The sequence below is a fragment of the Mastigoproctus giganteus genome, chromosome 1 (assembly GCF_048544385.1).
Source record: "Mastigoproctus giganteus isolate SK-2022 chromosome 1, ASM4854438v1, whole genome shotgun sequence".
NCBI lineage: Eukaryota > Metazoa > Arthropoda > Arachnida > Uropygi > Thelyphonidae > Mastigoproctus > Mastigoproctus giganteus.
Genome location: NC_143575.1, coordinates 126,684,865 through 126,705,295, shown reverse-complemented (window position 1 = coordinate 126,705,295; position 20,431 = coordinate 126,684,865). Strand labels below are relative to the sequence as shown.

Sequence of the window (20,431 nt, the reverse complement as noted above, 5' to 3'; positions counted from 1 at the left end):
TGTGTGAATAGAAAACCAAAACCAGCAGTAGTTGGGACCATTAAAATCTACAAAGAAACCTTGCTGTTAAGAAAGTTGGACTGGAGAAAGTAGTTTCAAAGAGAGTAAGTTAAAAAGTTCAAGTGATTGGTGGGGTTTGGGAGCAGGAGAGAGGTGGAGTATCATTTGTTATTCCACCTCTCTATTTTAAGTAGAGGTTCCATATTAGGAAGGGCTCTGACAAGGAATATCAGAGCAGACATATGCAGAAGTTAAAACAAAAGGAATCATAAAGTTAGGGCAACTGAAATCAGCAGTGGTTAAGGAAACCAATAATTGCGATTCTCAGAAAAAGTAAGTGGGTCTTGGCAGATAAGTGGAAATGGACATCACTGAGAATGAAATTGGGACCACATATATCTGAAATAAATTAGGAAGTTTTTGAGCAGTTTAGATCTTTTTGTTTTCAGAGTATCTGTTGAATGGTGTGCTCAGAAATATTTCTCTGTGCACCCTGGTTGAGGGATCATGAAACACCTGTTGTTCTGGACAGAAAGTGCCAACTGCCGTTCACATTGACTGACAACCAGTAGTGTTTTCCCTGTTCTTGTATATTGGTGGTTGTCTCTCTCTTCAGACCATTTCCACCACACCTTCACTATGGTAGCTCTTGAGCATCCGACAATGCCTGCAGTTGCTGAGATATTGGCCTCCACTTACCTAGCACCACAGAATTTCCCATTCTAATTCCATCAGGTTCCCCAGTGTACAGAATTCGTACTGATGACCTGACAGCACTATATATGCTCCATGCTGGTCACAGACCTCACTTCTAGTTGTGGGATGCATCTACTTATGGAGACATGGTTGGTCATAATGTTTTGGCTCATGACTGTGTATTGTTTACATTCATTCCTGTGAAAATTCTGATTTTTTTTTTTCCACTATTATCTGGCTAAATAAGTTTATCAAAACTAAAACTTATAAAAACTTTAATGACTTGATTTAAAATGATATTTCTCACAATGTGATTATGGTAAAATTGTAGCTGCTGTTGCCTAAAGCATGCAAGATTTGTTTATAAGTTATTAACTTAGAATATCAACTATGAAGATTTTTATACTTACCCACTTTTAATTTATTACTTGATTAAATATTTTTTTGGAATTAGTAATTCATTGTTCTGCTGTGGCCCTTGGCTGTTCCTAAAAATTTATTTTCACTCATTTTAAAACAAAATTTTGAAAAAAAACAAACAAAAAACTCCAACATAGTTCTCTACTGCAAGTGATAATTAGTGGGAGTAAAATGGTGTCAGCTGGATTTGACAAATTGTGGTATCTAACAGAGGAGCCCTGCTATCAGCATGGGCTCCTCTGGTGGATACACCTATACTTGGGCCTCTGAAAACTGTAGGTCAAGCTTGCATGGAGGTGATTTATTTGGAAACTGAGGAATACACAATGCAGATTCTATTAGTGTGGTTCCTTTTTTGTTTTCTTCAAACATTGGCTATAAAAAAAAAGTTTGTTTCATAATCATTTTGATTCTGTGATCTCCAAATTGGGTTTGCCCATAAACTGTCCTCACTTCCAAAGATCTTGGTCTAATATTTTTTGACGCTAACAACGTTTTTACTGGCATTATACTAAAAATTTTGCAATGAAAACTGTCATGTGAAAAGCATTACGAAAATTTATTCCAGTTTAATTTATCTTCTACTGGACCAAATTTAATGAAGTTTTGCACGGAGCTTCATCTTAGCTCTATACTAGAAGAAAAACTTTCAAACCTCTGAAAATTGCAGTGGTTTTTCTGGGATAGTGGAAAATATGAACATGTGATCAAGGAAATTTTCTCACGTAATAAACGGGATAATGTGGACGTATAGCATATCGCTGGAAAGCTAAGAAATTTTTAGAAACAGAAATACTAGGGTTTTAAGATATAAAAAAAACTTTCGGAAACTGGGAAATGCGTTAATTCAGAAACGCATCTGGTTTCAAGTCACCTGGTGTTTTCAGATCGAACGTAATTTTTTTCTTTACACTTAAAGCCTGAGGCTGGAAAAGAGTTCTGCACATTTATAAAAACATTTTTCAACTTGGACATATCATCAGATCTTTCGATAAATACTACATGTAATGGAACAACTATAGATGGTGTATTTAGTTGTGAACTAAAAATCTCTTCAATGTAAAAATTATATATATCCTACTTTAGTCATCACAGACCAATATTTTCAGTAATCGATATGTAATTATTATTAATCAAATAGAAACACTGTTATATTATTATCCATTAATTTTATTAATATCTGAAAATTAAAACTTTAATGCCTACCGATGACTCTTAAATGTAAAACATGTTAAATATGCTAGCAGCAGAACACATTATGTACCTGATAGAGAATTGTTACTTTTTTTTTTAAAATTTTAGTCAGGCTTTTTTCAGCAGCTGAATTTTATCCTACTTTTTGACAGTCAGAATCGTGTATGCATGTAATTTTATGTATTTGTGCATGTAATTAAATATAGATATGCAGTTTCAAATTTCTTATATCAGACTTCTGCGGGCATTAGCTGAATAGTAACTCAACTCTAGGATTTCATCAGCAACAGCAACATGACAAACTGATTTCTGCTTTAGCATACTTCAAGGGGTCTAAAATTATTGTATCCATTTGTCTTTGGAGTTGCAGTGCAACAAACTTTTCCTATACTTAATTTCTCTATTTATTCTTGACTATTTTAAAAAACACAGTAGAAAAGGAGTTTAAAAAAATCTTTTATTTGGGAATAAATTCATTATCAACTGTAACAATGAAAGACATGCTATGGGAATAGTGATTTCTTGTCATCATAACTCTTCGTGGACATCTGCAAAGAAAAAAAAACAAAAACAATGAAATTAAACATCCAGTAAGATTTACTACTACTATTATTATTATTATTTTTTTTTTATCAGTATGATACAGGTATTCCTTGCCAACTGTGGGGATGTGTTCTTGAAAAGTACTGCAGTTAGCAAGACTAAGATTCTATGAAAAAATGTTGCATTTATGTTGTATAAATTTATCATTTATTTAATATCAATCAATAATTGTTATAAAAAAGCAAATGAAATGTCATTTATATTACTGTATAACAAACATGACGAAAATGGTCCAGAATACACGTTTAAGGGGGTTTATACGAACGGGTGAATCAGCAACCATTTTTTAGACCTCGAGTGATCTGAACCCAAGTGAATTATATATATATATTTATATATATATTTTTTTGCAAAGTATCTAAGTTTTCTTAATCTGATGTGTGACATTTAAAAAATCAAATCAATCATAAGTTTTATTAACTTTATGACAAAAAAGGAATAGCACTGAAGTAAGTTTTACATTTTTTTACTAATTTACTTTGACAAAATTGCTAAAATAAAATTTAAACAAAAATTTTATCTACCAGACGTACACCTGATAATCTTCATCAGTTAGCACACTGGAGCCATTTAAAACACATCTACACTCTTCGATTTCCTACAGTCAACTCAATGATACCTGCCAATGAACTAAAAAAGAATTGGAAATGTGTCTATACATTGGCTGTCTTTAGTTAAATGTGTAATCAGATGGGTAGAACAGTGGTGACTTTTGATAAGTATGTTTAAAAAAGAGGTTAGAAGTGGTGAGAAAAGCAATTTTCAAATCTTCATTTTCAAATATTTTTTTCAAAACAGTTTTCAAATCTTCCATTTTCGAAATTGATTGCCATAAAACCAGATGAATAATTCTGACTTAATCATAGACATTTCTACTGAAAAGTTTGTGAAGAGTTTAAAACAGGATATGATTCTGTTCTCCTGCCCAGTAGTAGCAGTGGCATGTGATGCAAGAAAGCAAGTGTATGAGCTTATGCAGCATCAGCCAAAAAAAAAAACACACCATTCCCTCCAAATGCCTGTCCAGTTCCTCCTTAAATTTATTTAACCTATCAACTTCCACAAAGACAGATGGAAGTTTGTTCCAGCAATTAACGACCCGCTGGCTAAAGGCAAATTTCCGCACATCTATTCTACATCTGTCTTTTCTTAATTTTCCATTTATGCCCCCTTAGGTTTGTAATCTGAACAAGTGGAAGGATCCCATCAGAATTCAGCATGCTCATACACCTCAATCAGATCACCACCTATCTGAAGACACTGCAATTTGCAGAGCTTAGGCCTCTCTTGGTAAGAGGATCCCTTCATTCTCCTCACCAATCTTGTTGCCCACGCTCAAGCAAATCTACATCCTTCCTAAAATGAGGCCTCCAGACCTGTACGCAGTACTCAAGGTGTGGCCTGACCATTGCCTTATACAGAGGGACAATCACATCCTTCTCCCTGCTAGTAAAATTCCTATATATATCATTGACAAAACCCCATGACCTGCCCTGAATGCTTGTCTGCACAACCCAGGACGTTTTCATTTTCTACCACCTTAAGTGTAGTACCACACTGTTGGTACGTTTCTCTGGGGTTACTTCTACCCATATGCAGTACTTTGCATTTGTCAAGGTTAAACTTCATTTGCCACTTCTTAGCCCATCTGCCCAAATTATCTAGATCCTCTTGTAGTAGCACACTGCCATTACTGTCATTAACAACCCTGCCAACCTTTGCTTCATCTGCAAACTTCGACACTAAGCCTGATATATCTTCAACAATATCATTGATAAATATACAATATACATTGATAAATTGTAGATGCAAAATACTCATTCAGTTTGTTTCTTATCTGAGCAGGATCAACAATCGAACCATCGATATGAAGTGGACCAATCTGACTCATCCATTTCCTTTTAGAGTTTATATAAGTAAAGAAATCCTTGCTGTTTTTCTTAGCATCTTTTGCCAAAGATTTCTCGTAATCTGCCTTCGCCTGCCTAACCTCCTTTGTGACCTGATTACAGACTAACTTATATCTGTCATCATCATCAGTTTATTAGTCATCATCATCAGTTTATTAGTCATCATCATCATCAGCCATTTTCAATCCACTGCAGGATGAAGGCCTCTCCAGCAACTTTACAGTTCCTTCTGTTTTGTGCAATGGCTATCCACTTACTACCCACAAACTCATGAATTTCATCTGTCCATCTGTGTTGTTGTCTTGCAGGTTTTCTTCTAAGAAAATAACCATTCTGTTATTTTCTGTCATCATGTCTTAGAGCTGTGTGTCCTGCCCAAGACCATTTAGCATTAGTAGAATCATATGATGCAAGAAAGCAAGCAGCATCAGCCAAAAAAAAAAACAAAAAAAAAACCCCACTCCCACTTCACCCCTCCGTTCGTTCGAAATACCTGTACAGCTGAGCCTTAAGTTTATTTATGCTATCAACTTCCACAACAAGGGATGGAAGTCTGTTCCACCAACCAACTACCTGCTGGCTAAAAGCAAATTTCCGCACATCTATCCTACATCTGTCTTTCCCCAATTTGAATTTATGCCCTCCCAGGTGATTATTCTGAGCAAGAGAAAGAATCCCATCGGCATTGAGCATTCTCAAACCACCCAAGGCTTTATACACCTCTATCAGATCAACTCGCTGGTGCCTAGTTTCCAGACACGGTAATTTGCAAAACTTAAGCCTTTTTTCATAAGAGCAACCCTTTGGTCCATTCACTAATCTTGTTGCTCTTCTCTGAACTCGTTCCAGCAGCTCTACATCTTTCTTTAAATGAGGCCTCCAGACCTGTTTACAGTACTCAAGGTGTGGCCTGACCATCGCCTTGTACAAGGGAATAATGACCTCCTTATACCGGCTAGAAAAATTCCTGTATATCATTGACAAGACACCATGAGCTACTCTTGCAGTCCGTCTGCACTGCTCAAAAAACTTCATATCTGCCTGCACAATTACCCCCAGGTCCTTTTCATTCTCTACCACTGTCAGTGTAGTACCAGAGTTGATACGTTGCTCTGGGATTACTGTTTCCCATAGGTAGTACTTTACATTTGTCAATGTTAAACTTCATTTGCCATCTCTCAGCCCATCTGCTCAACCTTTCCAGATCCTGATGCAGCAGCATAGCGTCATTAGTGTCCTTAACAACCCTGCCAACTTTTGTATCGTCTGCAAACTTGGATATTAAGCTTGATATACCATCATCAGTATTATTTATAAATACAGAAAACAATAATGGACCCAACACTGAACCCTGAGGGACTCCACTAATAACATTAGTTCACAATGAGCAGTGTCCATTGATTACCACTGTCTTCTCCCCCTCAACCATCCCTTTATCCTTAGCAGAAATTTGCCTCCAATGCCACACAGCTCCAGTTTGTGCAGCAGTCTTCCATGTGCAACAGTATCAAAAGTCTTTCTAAGATCCAAATATATAATATCAAAGTTATTCCTTGCATCCAGTTCTTTTGTGACTGCATCATAGTATCCAATCAAATTGGTCAGGCAAGACTTTCCCTTAACAAAACCATGCTGTGTCCGAGCTATAACTGAAGTCTTGTCTAGATGATCCTGCAGTGCTTCTTTAACCAATGCCTCCATTAATTTTCCTGGAACAGAAGTTAAAAACTCACAGGTCTACAATTACTTGTGTCAGCCTATGATCCTCCTTTGTGAATTGGGTTCACATTTGCACATCTCCATTCTATTAGTACCACCCCTGAGTCCAAAGAAGCTCTCATAATTATGGCTAAGGGTTTGCGTACTTCCTTTAATATAACTGGATAGAGCTCACCCACCCCGGGTGCCTTTTTTATGTTTATCCTCAACAATTTCTCCTCCACTTTCCTCTCAGTTATTACAAAATCATCTAGCTCACTGCAGAGTTTACTTCACCTCTGGCATTCCCTTCCTGAATAACTCCTCATGTGTGAATGTAGATGCAAAATACTCATTTAGTTTGTTAGCCATCTGAGCAGGATCCTCAACTGTTGAACCATCAATATCCAGTGCACCAATCTGATTCATCCCTTTCCTTCTAGAGTTTACATAGGTAAAGAACTATTTTCTGTTTTTCTTTGCATCCTTTGCCAAGGATTTCTCATAATCTGCCTTTGCCTGTCTAATCTCCTTTGTGACTTGGTTACAGACCAGCTTATATCTATCATAGGCTTCCATGTCACCCATTAATTGATATGTATCCCATGCAGTTTTCGTCTCTGCCGTATGTTTCATTAGTTCATCTGACATCCGTTTAGGCCTAAATGTTGAACAATATTTCTTAGTTGGTATGTAAAGCCTAGTAGCTTCCAAGAGAAGTTCTTTGAATGCTTCCCATTTTGAATTTGCTGTTGGTAGCATCAGTTGGTCCCACTGTTTAGAATTTAAGTACTGTATTAGACCATCGTAGTCGCCTTTACGAAAGCAAAAACTCTTCCCTTTACTCCTGATGGTGGTTACCTCTTTGAGTAAATCCCATTTCAGCACACTGTGATCACTGCCACCTAGTGGTTCCTTTATCTGCAGATTCTTAATGCATGAAGAATCACTACTGATAATCAGATCAAGAGTATTACTCCCTCTAGCTGCCTCCCGAACACTGCTGATGTGGAAAGCAATCATCCAATAAATCCACCAAAGCCTTGCTAGTGTGTGAGTGACGAACCACCAACCCACAAATTCCAGTCATATCTGGTAAATATAAATCCCCCATAATAAGACTCTGATTTACTGGCTCACTCTATTTTAGTTTTTTTTTTTTTGTTTTGATAAGAATATCCTTTACTTGAGTTTGCTGCCTAATTCATGTGTTTCTCTTCTTATCTAACAGTCTGATTCCTAATATAATTCTTTACATTCTTCTCTGTGTAGTTCTCAGCTTCTCTTCCATTCTTTTGGCGAGTGCCCAAGTTTCACTTCCAAAACCTGTGCCCCTGAACCTACTCCTGTTTTGTGTTGTCTTGTTTCACTTTCTTATTCCAAAGGTGTGTTTCCTTCTGCTTGGAAATTTGCTCATATCCAGCCAGTACTTAAAAAGGGGGTGACAAATCCCTTCCATCCGATTATCGTCCTATTGCGATTACTTCTACACTTTCCAAAGTAATGGAGAAATCAATTAACTGCCAACTCTTAAACTACCTGGAAATCTTTCATCTGATCAACGATTGCCAGTATGAATTCCGTCAGTGTCGACCCACTGGTGATATTCTGGCTTATGTTACCCATTTATGAACAAATTCAGTGGAAATGTTTGGTGAAACTCAAGCCATTGCTTTTGACATTTCAATAGCTTTCCGATCGTGTTTGGCATAATGGTCTTCTAAATAAGCTTCCATCTTATGGTTTGCTCTGGCTCTCTGTCTTCTAATTTTTCCAGTAATGCTGGTATTCCACAAGGTTCGGTTCCACTCTTTTCCTATTGTATATTAATGACCTTTTTCCACTGACCGAAAATCCTATCCATAGTTTTTCTGATGATAGCACATTGCATTCCACCTTCCAGTTTGAGGAACCTTGCCCTGCTCAAACAGCTTCCTGTATCCTGTATTCTCGAGTATCCACTGCAAAATCCTTAAATGCTAATTCTCCAGTGGGGCAAAGACAACTTCATTTCAATCCTTCTAAAACTCAGTCCCGTCATATCTCGCAAAAAGGATTCTTCTGCTCCTATGCTTCTCTCTGATGACGATTTCTATGCAGAATCTTGGGGATTACCTTGACCTCTAATCTCTATTGGCACAAGCATATTTCCTCTTTATCTAAAAAAACTGGGTTTTCTTTTTTGCTCTTGACATTACTTTTCTTCCAAACAGTTGTTGACTCTGTAGAAATCGAAAGTCAGGCCTACCATAGAATCTTGTTCCCACATCTGCCCCCCCCAAACCTTTCTCAGGCTTCTAGATTCCATTCAAAAGAGGGCAGTTAGTTTATTAATGTCTCATCTCTAACAGAGTTTCTCCATTATGTCTCATAGCCTGTTTCTCTTGCATAGGCACTGTTCTTCTGAATTGACTTCTATAATTCGCTCTCTCTCTCTCTCTCTCTCTCTCTCTCTCTCTCTCTCTCTCTCTCTCTCTCTCTCTTTCAGAGCAGTCCGAACACGTGCCACAACCAGTCAACATCCTTTTACTGTCCAAGTTCAAATTCACAGAATCAACTTTTCTTCTTCATTTATTCATTCAACTTCTGTTTTCTGGAACAATCTTCCTTCATATGTATTTCCTGAAAATTACAATCTACAGAAGTTCAAGTCTAATGGCAACAAGTATCTTCCTTTATCAAATCTTCAAACCATGCAGATTTCTAAGTATAGCAGTATAGATTCTAAAAAAAAAAAGTACCTATACATAACAATGATCCTTGAGAACAGAAAAAAAAAAAAAAATAGTATGGAAAACATTTATTCAACATGATGTACTGTAAGATAGTAAGGAATTGTGGGAGAAGTGGTTTCTTTCTTTGCCAATTCTTTACTTTTTATTTAATTTAATTTTACTTTATTGTTTATTATCAGTTATATTTTGTAGTTTACAATAATTTACCTATGTAAATTTAAGCAGCTGCCATTACAGAATTTTTAGTGTGAACCCCCTGGAACATTTTAACAAACCCCCAGGGGTTTGCGAACTACCGAATGGGAACCGCTGATCTACATCTTCACAAAGGCATAATTTCGCACGCTTCTGACCGGGTCCCATTTCCTCAAACAGTTTGAGAATCGAAACATGGTTTTTCTGAATGGTTGACACACTATTGGCAGGGATACCAAATTTTAAAGTGATTTTAAATGCTGTGATCTACACTATTAAGCATTTCCACTTTTCCCACTAAACTCAAAGATTTCCTCTTAGACATTGTAAGGTTACTTGCACAGTAGCTAAAACAAAGATGATTTAGGAACCTTTCGGATCTACCATACAGAGACAGGTGAAATTTGGTGAAAGTGTGGATGACTCATTTGTTCAAAACAGATGAATTTCCCGGATAAGAGAAATTCACTCTCTCCTAATTCTCTAATAGGATGCTTACAGTAGAAAACGATTGATCAGACCCAATGTCAGATTCCGGAATATGCCTAAATCTTTGCCAATAGCTGTGGACACATAGATAGTTGACCAGTGTAAAGTGTATTTGTGTCTGATGGCACCAGAGGTTCCCCCCATCTCTGCATTGCTTTCATTGTGGGTGTAATAGTTCACTGCAAAGGCCAGAGATTTAAAAGTGCATGGATTTTGTAAGTGTAGTGTTTTGTATTGTTCTTCTGGCCATTTAGCCGCTAGACCCCTACTGGGGCCCAACATTGTCCATATTTAGCCTCATGAAAGCAGACCAGGTACACAGCAGTTTGAAATTTTTACTCTGTCAGGCCCTGCCACCTAGTTTCCTGGGATTTCAGTGGCTAGGGGGCCTTAAAAAAAAGCATCTTGGGGGTAGACACTAGATTTTCTAAGGCCTAAAAGTTTGCATACTTAGTTTAATTTAGACATTGTTAGAGTTTTACAGTGTGGGACATGTGCTGGCATATAGATAGTGGGGAAGGCAGGCCCATGCAAAGAACCAGGCAAAGAACGAGGAGGCAGCGGGGGGAGGGGAAAGATAGGACCATACAAGGCAGCGCAGTCAGGAAAGCCAAGCCATACAGCAATGCTGCTTATCTCTTTTGCCGTTATGTTATTCCTATACGGGTCATCAGAATTTGGGAATCACTCATGGGACTAGATTCCTGCCTGGTGTGGTCAGGGCCATATGGGCTTTGGTTGCACTTGAGGCGTGGTCTCATCCATTTTCCATTTGTAGGTGGAGTCATTGTCATCTGTGTGCATGTATTGTGGTGGGTGAGGCCTGGGAGGTTCTTTGTCCTCATGCTGATACCCCCATCTGGTTGTCACTTGAGAGTGGGTGAAGGTCAGAGCTCTGATATGGCTCAGTGAAAGACAAAGTTCAGTGACTTAGTCTTGCGGTGGCTCGTGGGACCTTTGTCCTTTCAGTTCTTTGGTGTACTGTTGACAAGGTGGGTGCACTATAATCATTAGTTTTGTAGTTCTGCTTTGTGGTTCCCTGCATCATCAGGTAGCGGCTTCTGTCAGCTTCTTGGTTCTGTCTCCTTTACTTGACTGTGTCTGTCCATGTGCATTCTGTGTATTATTTTTACGGGGCCATTCGCTGTCTTCTTCTTGCAAATAGTTTTTGTGCATATTTGCTGAAGGCTGAATCTGAGGATATTCATCCTCAGATTCAACCTTCAGGCTTGAATTTGAGATTCAGGCTTGAATCTGAGAATATTCATCCTCAGATTCAAAGAGTTGGTGTTCCCAGTATTTAGGCAAGTATATGATTTGCATAATGAGTATACATCTTATACGTCTTCCTATAATGTGCATTCGTACATCAAGTGTTTCCATGATTCTTCTTTGCTACAGGTGCACGCCCCATCTTCAATAATTCAAAGCACCGTAAGTTTGGCCTGTATTGGTCTGTGCCCCATCAGCAAGAAGGTTGTATTTAGCCCTGGGTAAAACCAAGGGGGTGGGGGGACTGGGATACACTCTGCCTACGTGCGATATGAATTTTTTCGTAACTTCTCCCTTTGTGGATGTGGACCAGCGTTTTGCCACACGCACTGTAAATGCGTCAGCAGTCGCTTCTCTTCTGTATTGCATGCATTTGCCAAGTCTGTAGTATATCCAATCAGGTTTGTTGTTTTCCCTTTGGAAAGCTGGTATAACATTTGACCAGTGTGACTTCTCGGTACAGCAGTGTATAGGATGTATAGGTTTTTCTTCTTTTTAGTCATTGCTGACCCACTGCCGGGCATACCACACCGTGGTTGGCCAGTTTCCTCCTGCAGGGTTTTACAGGTACCACTAAATTGTAAAATGTTTTAGTTTGTCGAATAAATAATTTGTCGACAAATTCGACAAATAATTTGTTGAATTATTCCCTTTAGCTCTTAAAAGCTAAAGGGATTAATTCTTAATCAAAAACTTTTTCTGCATAGAAAAATTTGCTATATGGAACTTTGTTAAAGAGAGGTCCAAGGTTGATAGTTTGGTAAAGTTCAAGGCTGAATTGGATAGGGACTTTTTTTTGGCAACAGGGAAGGTATAAATGATATATTTTTTGGAAGATTCAGAAAAAGTCCACTTCCTTACATCACTTTGACATTATAATACTAATACTGACATTTGCAGAAATGTACACAGTCCAAACTCGTAAGTTTGGGGTGCCAAAAACAGGACCAGCTTTCTCAAAATTATAAATATTTCTGGCTAGAATATCATGTGGCAAATGATGATTCACGGCATCAGTTCATCTTGTTTTTGCACATAATGTAACTAGCACAGCGTGGAAAAAAATTTTTTTAATGAAGATTGCTAGATCACTCAAGAGTTCCGGTTATGTGCAAAAGCAGACGTCAGTGAACATTTATGGGGCTTCAACAGCTGCTACCCACAAATCTTAATTTTTAAGGTTAATATCTAGAGATGATGTCAGTGTTGTGATACTGGAGCACAGTAGTCTAATTTGGGAGGGAGAGATAAGTGTGCAGCATCTTATTTATATACATTTTTTTAACCAAGATGCTCCATGCCACAAAGCTCAAGGATGCATTATATGCATTAAACACTAAATACATATACAGTAAAATAATTGCAGAAAATTACACAGACTTCAAACTCCCAAATGGAAGAACTTATGTATGATATTAATTTAGAGAACAATTTAAAAAAATGACAGTGTCTTTTCAACTGAAACACAGTAGAGGCTATCAAGTGTTTGTTGAGTCTCTCTGCTTTTCATGGTAAGCTGCTGAATGAATGGCTTTTGTGGGTGGTACCTTCAAGACTACTATTGGAAGAACAGAAACACTGTTCTTCCAATAGGAATGCTCTCCCATCATAAAGCTTGGCACCAATCACTTAAACTTGAGGACTGCCTTTGTGGAATCCTATCATCATATTAAAGTCTCAGAGATTAAGTCTGTTTCTCTCAGAACATACTTCCATGTTCTGGCTTGAATACAGCATTTCTCAGATAACCCAGAAATGTAAACCTATGTAATATTTAGCAGTTGATTTTACTAAAAAATAGGAATTATGTACCTTTTTGTAAATATATTTACTTAATGAAGATTCAGATTTTGAATGACACTTTCACAAGCTTACACACAAATCATTATCTCAATATATTAGATCACAATTTGTAAGAATAGTGGACTTTCCATTAATGGAATAATGAATTCAAAAAAGTAGGATTATTCAAAATCAGTTAAAATTAATTTGAAACATATAGTTAATCGTACCTGATTTTGGATATGTTTGAAATTTGCTAGATGTTTTCTCATATTCATATTTTTCAAATATACTCTTGATTTCAGAATCATAGTCCTTCCATTCAGGAATAATTCTCATAGCACTAACAAGTTTTGGTTCCTTGGTTTTGGGATTATTACACTGTAATAGATTTATATAATGTCTCAAATTAAACTCTATACATATCTTAATTACATGAAAATTAATTTCTCCACTTTTGCCACATTAGATTGTCCAGTTTTTAATTCCACAAGAATTACTTATCAGCTTAAAAACCTTCAATATATATTTATGTTTGCAAATATATGATATTAGTGGTACACATATTTGTATAAATTTGGAGTTAAAAGGCTTTCAGCTATGAGAACTATATAACAAGTATAAGTAGAGCAAAAGCCTCATTTACATATGTACCAGTGATGGCAAAATTAATTTTTTTGCCAACAAAAGTATCATACATCTTATTATAAAGAAAATCACAAGTAGTATTATCCTTGAATTTCTCTGTAATGAGATCTATACTGATATTTATTTTCCAGTGAATATAATAACTTAGACAAAACATTTCATGGAAAATATTTTTGTGGAATGAATTCATTTAAACCTTTTCCCATCTCCTGTACTGTGAAAACTTATTTGTGAAAACTTATAACTGTATTGTAAACTTATATACTGAGGTTGTTAGTTACTCACTAAGCAACCTCAGTAAGTGCTGAAAAGGTTTATCAGGATGACAAACCTTTTCAGGCTCGGTGAACATAGCAGTTCTTTTTTTTCTATAGAAGCCCTATTTATTTATGTGCAAGAGTGGGGGAAAAAAAAAAACTTGCGATTTTCTTTGTTATGTAGGATGTATGTTGCATTTAGACTACTTGTATATCAGTGAATTGTGTTGCTAAGCATATGCTCTTGCAAAAGTTGTTAAATTGTATAGTCAAATTCTCTAAATGATTTAGTTTACATGTGAATATATCTAAAAATGTAAGTTATGAGCTAAGTCTAATTTACAAGTTATGATAATTTATCATAAAGATTTGATGTTAAAGTTAAGGATTTAATGAAATTATATCATTGCAAATGCTAAAAAGGTAATTTAATATTGTACGTATCTGAAAAATATAAAGTTTCCTTTGAAAGTGTTTTTTTTTTCTTAAATTCTGTGCAAGCTGTAGAGTAACTCCATATAACATGGCTGACAACAAATAGTTTTGGCTTGTAATGAATTCACATAGTGTGTGTTCACACTAATAGTTAGTATTAGCATTAGGTTTTTTTTTTTTTTCTTTTCTTTTTATGTAAACCCCCAAACACGAGAGGTATTAGAACCTAAAGTACTGAGTACTGTGCTTGGGTTGGAGGTTGAGAGGACGAAAGAAGATATTTGTTGACATTGGACTTGAACTTCTGTAGACTGTAATTTTCAGGAAATACGTATAAAGGAAGGTTGTTCCAGAAAATGGCAGTTGAATGAATAAACGAGGAAGGTGAAAAGTTGGTTCTGTGAGTTTGAAGTTGGACAGTAAATGGATGTTGGCTGGTGGCGGCACGTGTTCGGACTGTTTTGAAAGAGAGAGCGAGAATTATAGAAGCCAATTCAGAAGAATAGTGCCCATGGAAATATCTGTAGAAGAGGCATGCAGCAGAAACAGTACATCTATGAGACAGCGAGTGGAGAGACTCTGTTAGAGATGAATCATTAATTAACCTAACTGCCCTCTTCTAAACAGAAACAAGAAGCCTGAGAGAGGTTTTGGGGGCACAGTCCCAGATGTGGGAACAATAATCCATGGTAGGGAGGATTTGTGATTTGTACAGAGTGAACAGCTGTTTGGAAGAAAATTAACGCTGAGAGCAAAAGAGAAAACCAAGTATTTTAGATGCAGAGGAAGCAATATTTGTAATGTGCTTGTGCCAAGAGAGATTAGAAGTCAGGGTAATCCCCAAAAGAGATATATCACTTTGCCTAGAAATCGGAGTGTTACCATAGGTTACCTTATCTTACCAAAGATAAGTGTTACCGGAATGTTACCATAGGAGCAGAAGAATCCTTTTTGCGAGATAAAAGACAAGACTGAGTTTTAGAAGGATCGAAATCAACTAAGTTGTCTTTGCCGCACTGGAGATAGTCATTTAAAGAATTCGTAGCGGATTTTTGAAAAGTTGAAGCTGATTGAGCAAAGCAAGGTTTCTCAAAACAGAGAGGGGAATGCAATGTGCTATCATCGGCAAAACTAGGGATAGGATTTCCAGTCAATGGAAGAAGGTCATTAATATAAAAGAGGAAAAGAGTGGGGGAAAGAACTGAACCTTGGGGGACACTGGCATTAGTGGAGAAGTTAGAAGACAGAAAGCCATCCACATCACCCTCAGTGAGCAATCAGAGAGAAAACTGGATAACCAATTATAAAAAACAGTTGGCAAACCATAAGACGGAAGCTTGTTTAGAAGACCTTTATGCCAAAAGCCCTTCAGATGTCAAGAGCACCTGCTTGTGTTTCACCGAACTTTTCCATGGAATTAGTCCATAAATGGGTAACATAAGCCAGAATATCACGAGTGGATTGACACTGACGGAATCCATACTGGCGATGGTTGATCAGGCGGAAGGTTTCTAGGTAGTTTGAGAATTGGCAGTTAATTGATTTCTCCATTACTTTAGAAAGAGTAGAAGTAATTGCAATGGGACGATAATTGGATGGGAAGGATTTGTCACCCTTTTTAGGAACTGGCTCGATATGAGAAAATTTCCAAGCAGAAGAGGGAAACACCTTTGGAATAAGAAAGTGAAAAAAGATGGCAAAGAATAGGAGTAAGTTCAGGAGCAGAGGTTTTGATAACAAGTGCAGAAATACCATCAGGACCTTGAGCTTTCTTAGTATCAAGATTCGTCAAAATCTTTCTGACATCCTTTTGACGGAAGACCACAGGAGGCATTGAATAGAGTGCTGGGAATGGTGGGAGGTGTTTTACCAAGATCATTAATACAAGAGTTGGAGAGAAAAATTGGATGCTAACAGGTCAGCTTTATCCTTGGCTGAAGTGACAACAGAACCATCTGGTTTGGACAGAGGTGGGTGCAGAGATGGGCAAAAGTTGTGGCCAATAGCTTTGGCAAGAAACCAGAAAGCTCGGCTACCATTGGGGCAAGAAGTAAGTTTTCTACTCTTAGACTGTTCAAACTCTAGTTTGGACTGATTAATAACTGCTTTACAATTGTTTCGAGCTTTGGTGTAGGCAGAAAATGACACCGAAGAATTAGAAACAAGCCAATTACGATATGCAACGTTCTTCTCTTGAACAGCCTTAGCACATTTATTGGAAAACCACGGCTTAGATAAAGGATGAGATTTTAAAGTGGAGTGCGGGATAAAGGATTTCATTCCTGCAAGAATAATTTCACTGACACGATCTGAGAAAACATTGACATCAGAGGTTTTGAAACAGTAATCCGAAAAAGGAAAAGAAATCTCGCAGGTCATTCCAGTTGTAATGCCAAACAACACGAGATTGGGAATTCTCATGAGATAAATGCTCCATTGGAGAAGAGACAATCACCAAGTTGTGATCTGAGGTGCCTAAAGGACTACTCACTTCGACCGTGTACTTAGAAGGCTTGTTTGTGAGAAAAAGATCAAGCATGTTGGCTGTAGGGTTAGGATTGTCCAGTATTCTGGTAAGTAAATGAACAATCTGTGCAAGGTCATTAGTAAATGCAAAAGCCTCAAGCATCTTGACCAGCAGGGTTGGTGTGACTTGAAAACGAAAGCTAGTTGGAGTTAGCATTAGCATTAGTAGAGGCATTTGATGGAAGAAAGCAAGCTTATGCAGCATCAGCCAAAAAAAAAAAAAAAAAAAAAAACCCACTTCCACTTCACCCCTCCGTTCGTTCAAAATATCTGTCCAGCTGAGCCTTAAACTTATTTAGGCTATCAACTTCAACGACAAGGGATGGAAAGTCTGTTCCACCAACCAACCACCCGCTGGCTAAAGGCAAATTTCTGCACGTCTATCCTACACCTGTCTTTCCTCAATTTGAATTTATGCCCTCTCAGGTGATTATTCTGAGCAAGAGGAAGAATCCCATCAGCATTGCGCATGCTCAAACCATTCAAGGCTTTATACACTTCTATCAGATCACCTCGCTGGTGCCTAGTCTCCAGACACTGTAATTTGCAAAACTTAAGCCTTTCTTCGTAAGAGCACCCCTTTGTTCCATTCACTAATCTTGTTGCCCTTCTCTGTATTCGTTCCAGCAGCTCTACATCCTTCTTGAAATGAGGCCTCCAGACCTGTATACAGTACTCTAGGTGTGGCCTGACCATTGCCTTATACAAGGGAATAATCACCTCCTTATCCCTGCTATAAAAATTCCTATATATCATTGACAATACACCATGAGCTACTCTTGCAGCCCGTCAGCACTGCTCAGAGAACTTCATATTTGCCTGCACAACCACCCCCACGTCCCTTTCATTCTCTACCACTGTCAGTGTAGTACCACAGAGTTGATACGTTGCTCTGGGGTTGCTGTTTCCCATGTGTACTACTTTACATTTGTCAATGTTAAACTTCATTTGCCACCTCTTAGCCCATCTGCTCAACCTTTCCAGATCCTGTTGCAGCAGCATAGTGTCAGTAGTGTAGTTGACAACCCTGCCTACCTTTGTATCGTCTGCAAACTTCGACATTAAGCTTGATATACCATCATCAATATCATTTATGAATACAAAAAATAATAATGGACCCAACACTGAGCCCTGAGGGACTCCACTAATAACATTAGTCCATGACGAGCAGTGTCCATTGATTACCACTCTCTGTCTTCTCCCACTCAGCCACCCCTTTATCCACAGCAGCAATTTGCCTCCAATGCCACACAGCTCCAATTTGTGCAGCAGTCTTCCATGTGCAACAGTATCAAAAGCCTTTCTAAGATCTAAGTATATAATATCAAAGTTATTCCCCACATCCAGTTCCTTTGTGACTGCATCATAGTATCTAATCAAATTGGTCAGGCAAGACTTCCCCTTAACAAAACCATGCTATGTCCGAGCTATAGCTGAAGTCTTGTCTAAATGATCCTGCAGTGCTTCTTTAACTAGTGCCTCCATTAATTTTCCTGGAACAGAAGTTAAACTCACAGGTCTATAATTACTTGTGTCAGCCTTTGATCCTCCTTTGTGAATTGAGTTGACATTTGCACATCTCCAGTCCATAGGTACCTCCCCTGAATTCAAGGAAGCTCTCATAATTATGGCTAAGGGTTTGCTTACTTCCTTTGCTGCTTTCTTTAATATAACTGGATAGATCCCATCCATCCCGGGTGCCTTTCTTGTGTTTATCTTCAACAATTTCTCCTCCACTTTACTCTAAGTTATTACAAGATTCTCTAGCTTACTGCTAGAGTTGAATACACCTCTGGTTTCCCCTCGCTAAACAACTCCTCATGTGTGAATGTCGATGCAAAATATTCATTTAGTTTGTTAGCTACCTGAGCAGGATCATCAACAGTTGACCCATCGATATCAAGTGGACCAATCTGATTCATCCCCTTCCTTCTAGAGTTTACATAAGTAAAGAACGCTTTGCTGTTTTTCTTTGCATCCCTTGCCAAAGATTTCTCGTAATCTGCCTTCGCCTGCCTAACCTCCTTTGTAACTTGGTTACAGATCAACTTGTATCTATCATAGGCTTCTGTGTCATGTGTTAATTTGTATGTATCCCATGCATGTTTCTTCTCTGCCATATGCCTCATCAGTTCATCTGACATCCATTTAGGCCTAAACCCTGAACAATATTTCTTAGTTGGTATGTATAGCCTAGTAGCTTCCAAGATAAGTTCTTTGAATGCTTCCCATTTTGCATTTTCTGTTGGTAACACCATCAGTCGGTCCCACTGTATAGAATTTAAATACTGTCTCAGTCCATCGTAGTCGCCTTTACGAAAGCAATAACCCTTCCCTTTACCCCTAATGGTAGTTACCTCTTTGAGTAAATCCCATTTCAGCACACTGTGATCACTGCCACCTAGTGGTTCATTTATCTGCAGATTCTTAATGCATGAAGAATCACTGCTGATAATCAAAGCTAGAGTATTCTTCCCTCTAGTTGCATCCTGAACATGCTGATGTGAAAACAATCATCCAATAAATCCACAAAAGCCTTGCTAGTGTGTGATTGACCAGCCCCCAAATTCCAGTCAATATCTGGGAAATTAAAATCTCCCATTATAAGACTCTCTGATTTACTGGCCCACTCTATTTCCCTGTACAGTATCTTATTATACTCACCAGAGTCATTAGGCCTATAGCACACTCCTACTCTCAATTTTGATCTCCCAATGCTTATGTCACACCAAACTGACTCGACACTGCACTGTCCAGCGATGTCCACTGGCTTCACTTCCTTGGATTTTATGTATTTCTTAACTAATAGCATAACCCCTCCTCCCTTCCTATCCAGTTTATCCTTTCTGTAGACGTTGAACTCCCCAATTTCCAGTTCTGCATTCCTTATATCTGTGTGACACCACGTCTCTGATATCCCAACAATATCTGCCTTTGATGTTTTGAGCAATACCTCAAATTCATCAAATTTATTTACTAAACTCCTAGCATTGGTGTACACGCAAGTATACATGCACCTATTTCTATTTTTAGCTCCCCTAACACAACCCATGTGTTTACTTGTACCGCTATGACTCCCAGCAGTCTCTGAAATATCCTGCATCTTGTTTTTCAGGCTTCTGCTCATTCCAATAGAAGCAGTGCAAGAATCTCTTTCACCTCTGCTAGTGGCTACTGTTAATCTATTCGTCTTTGTCTCCCCCCAAGCTAGCAGTTTTCCGACCCACCTAACACTGCCTCGATAGCATCAGCAAATATTCTTGCACCCTTTCTATTTAAGTGTATCCCATCCCTGTAGAAGCAATCTATCCTGTTAACAATTGTGTTAGGAAAGTTAGACTTGAGAAATCATGTTTGAAAGAGAGGAAGTTAAAGAGTTCCAAGTGATTAGTGAAGTTGGGGGAACGATAGAGACAACAGATGAATTTGACAGAATGAGTTAGTTAGAGAGATTTTAAGCCAGAAAAGATCGAAAAGAGGAGATTCCAAATTACCAAGTCTCTGACAGGGAATATCGGAATGGACATATGCACAAGTACCACCTTTGAGGCAAAAGTAATCATACAGCGAA

The 20,431-nt window shown here is 37.9% G+C and overlaps 1 protein-coding gene across 1 annotated transcript in view; it reads right to left on the bottom strand.

Annotated features, from left to right (window-relative positions):
• Positions 1-2,775: 2,775 nt before the first annotated feature.
• The window catches only part of Uggt (UDP-glucose-glycoprotein glucosyltransferase), an 820,111-nt gene continuing 802,455 nt past the window's right edge, over positions 2,776-20,431 (bottom strand). Inside the window, exons 42-43 of the mRNA XM_090386735.1 lie at positions 13,225-13,375; positions 2,776-2,858 (exon numbers count right to left, since the gene is read on the bottom strand). Of these exons, the coding sequence (XP_090242861.1) occupies positions 2,839-2,858; positions 13,225-13,375 (171 nt within the window). The 3' untranslated portion in view covers positions 2,776-2,838. The remainder of the gene's footprint in view (positions 2,859-13,224; positions 13,376-20,431) is intronic.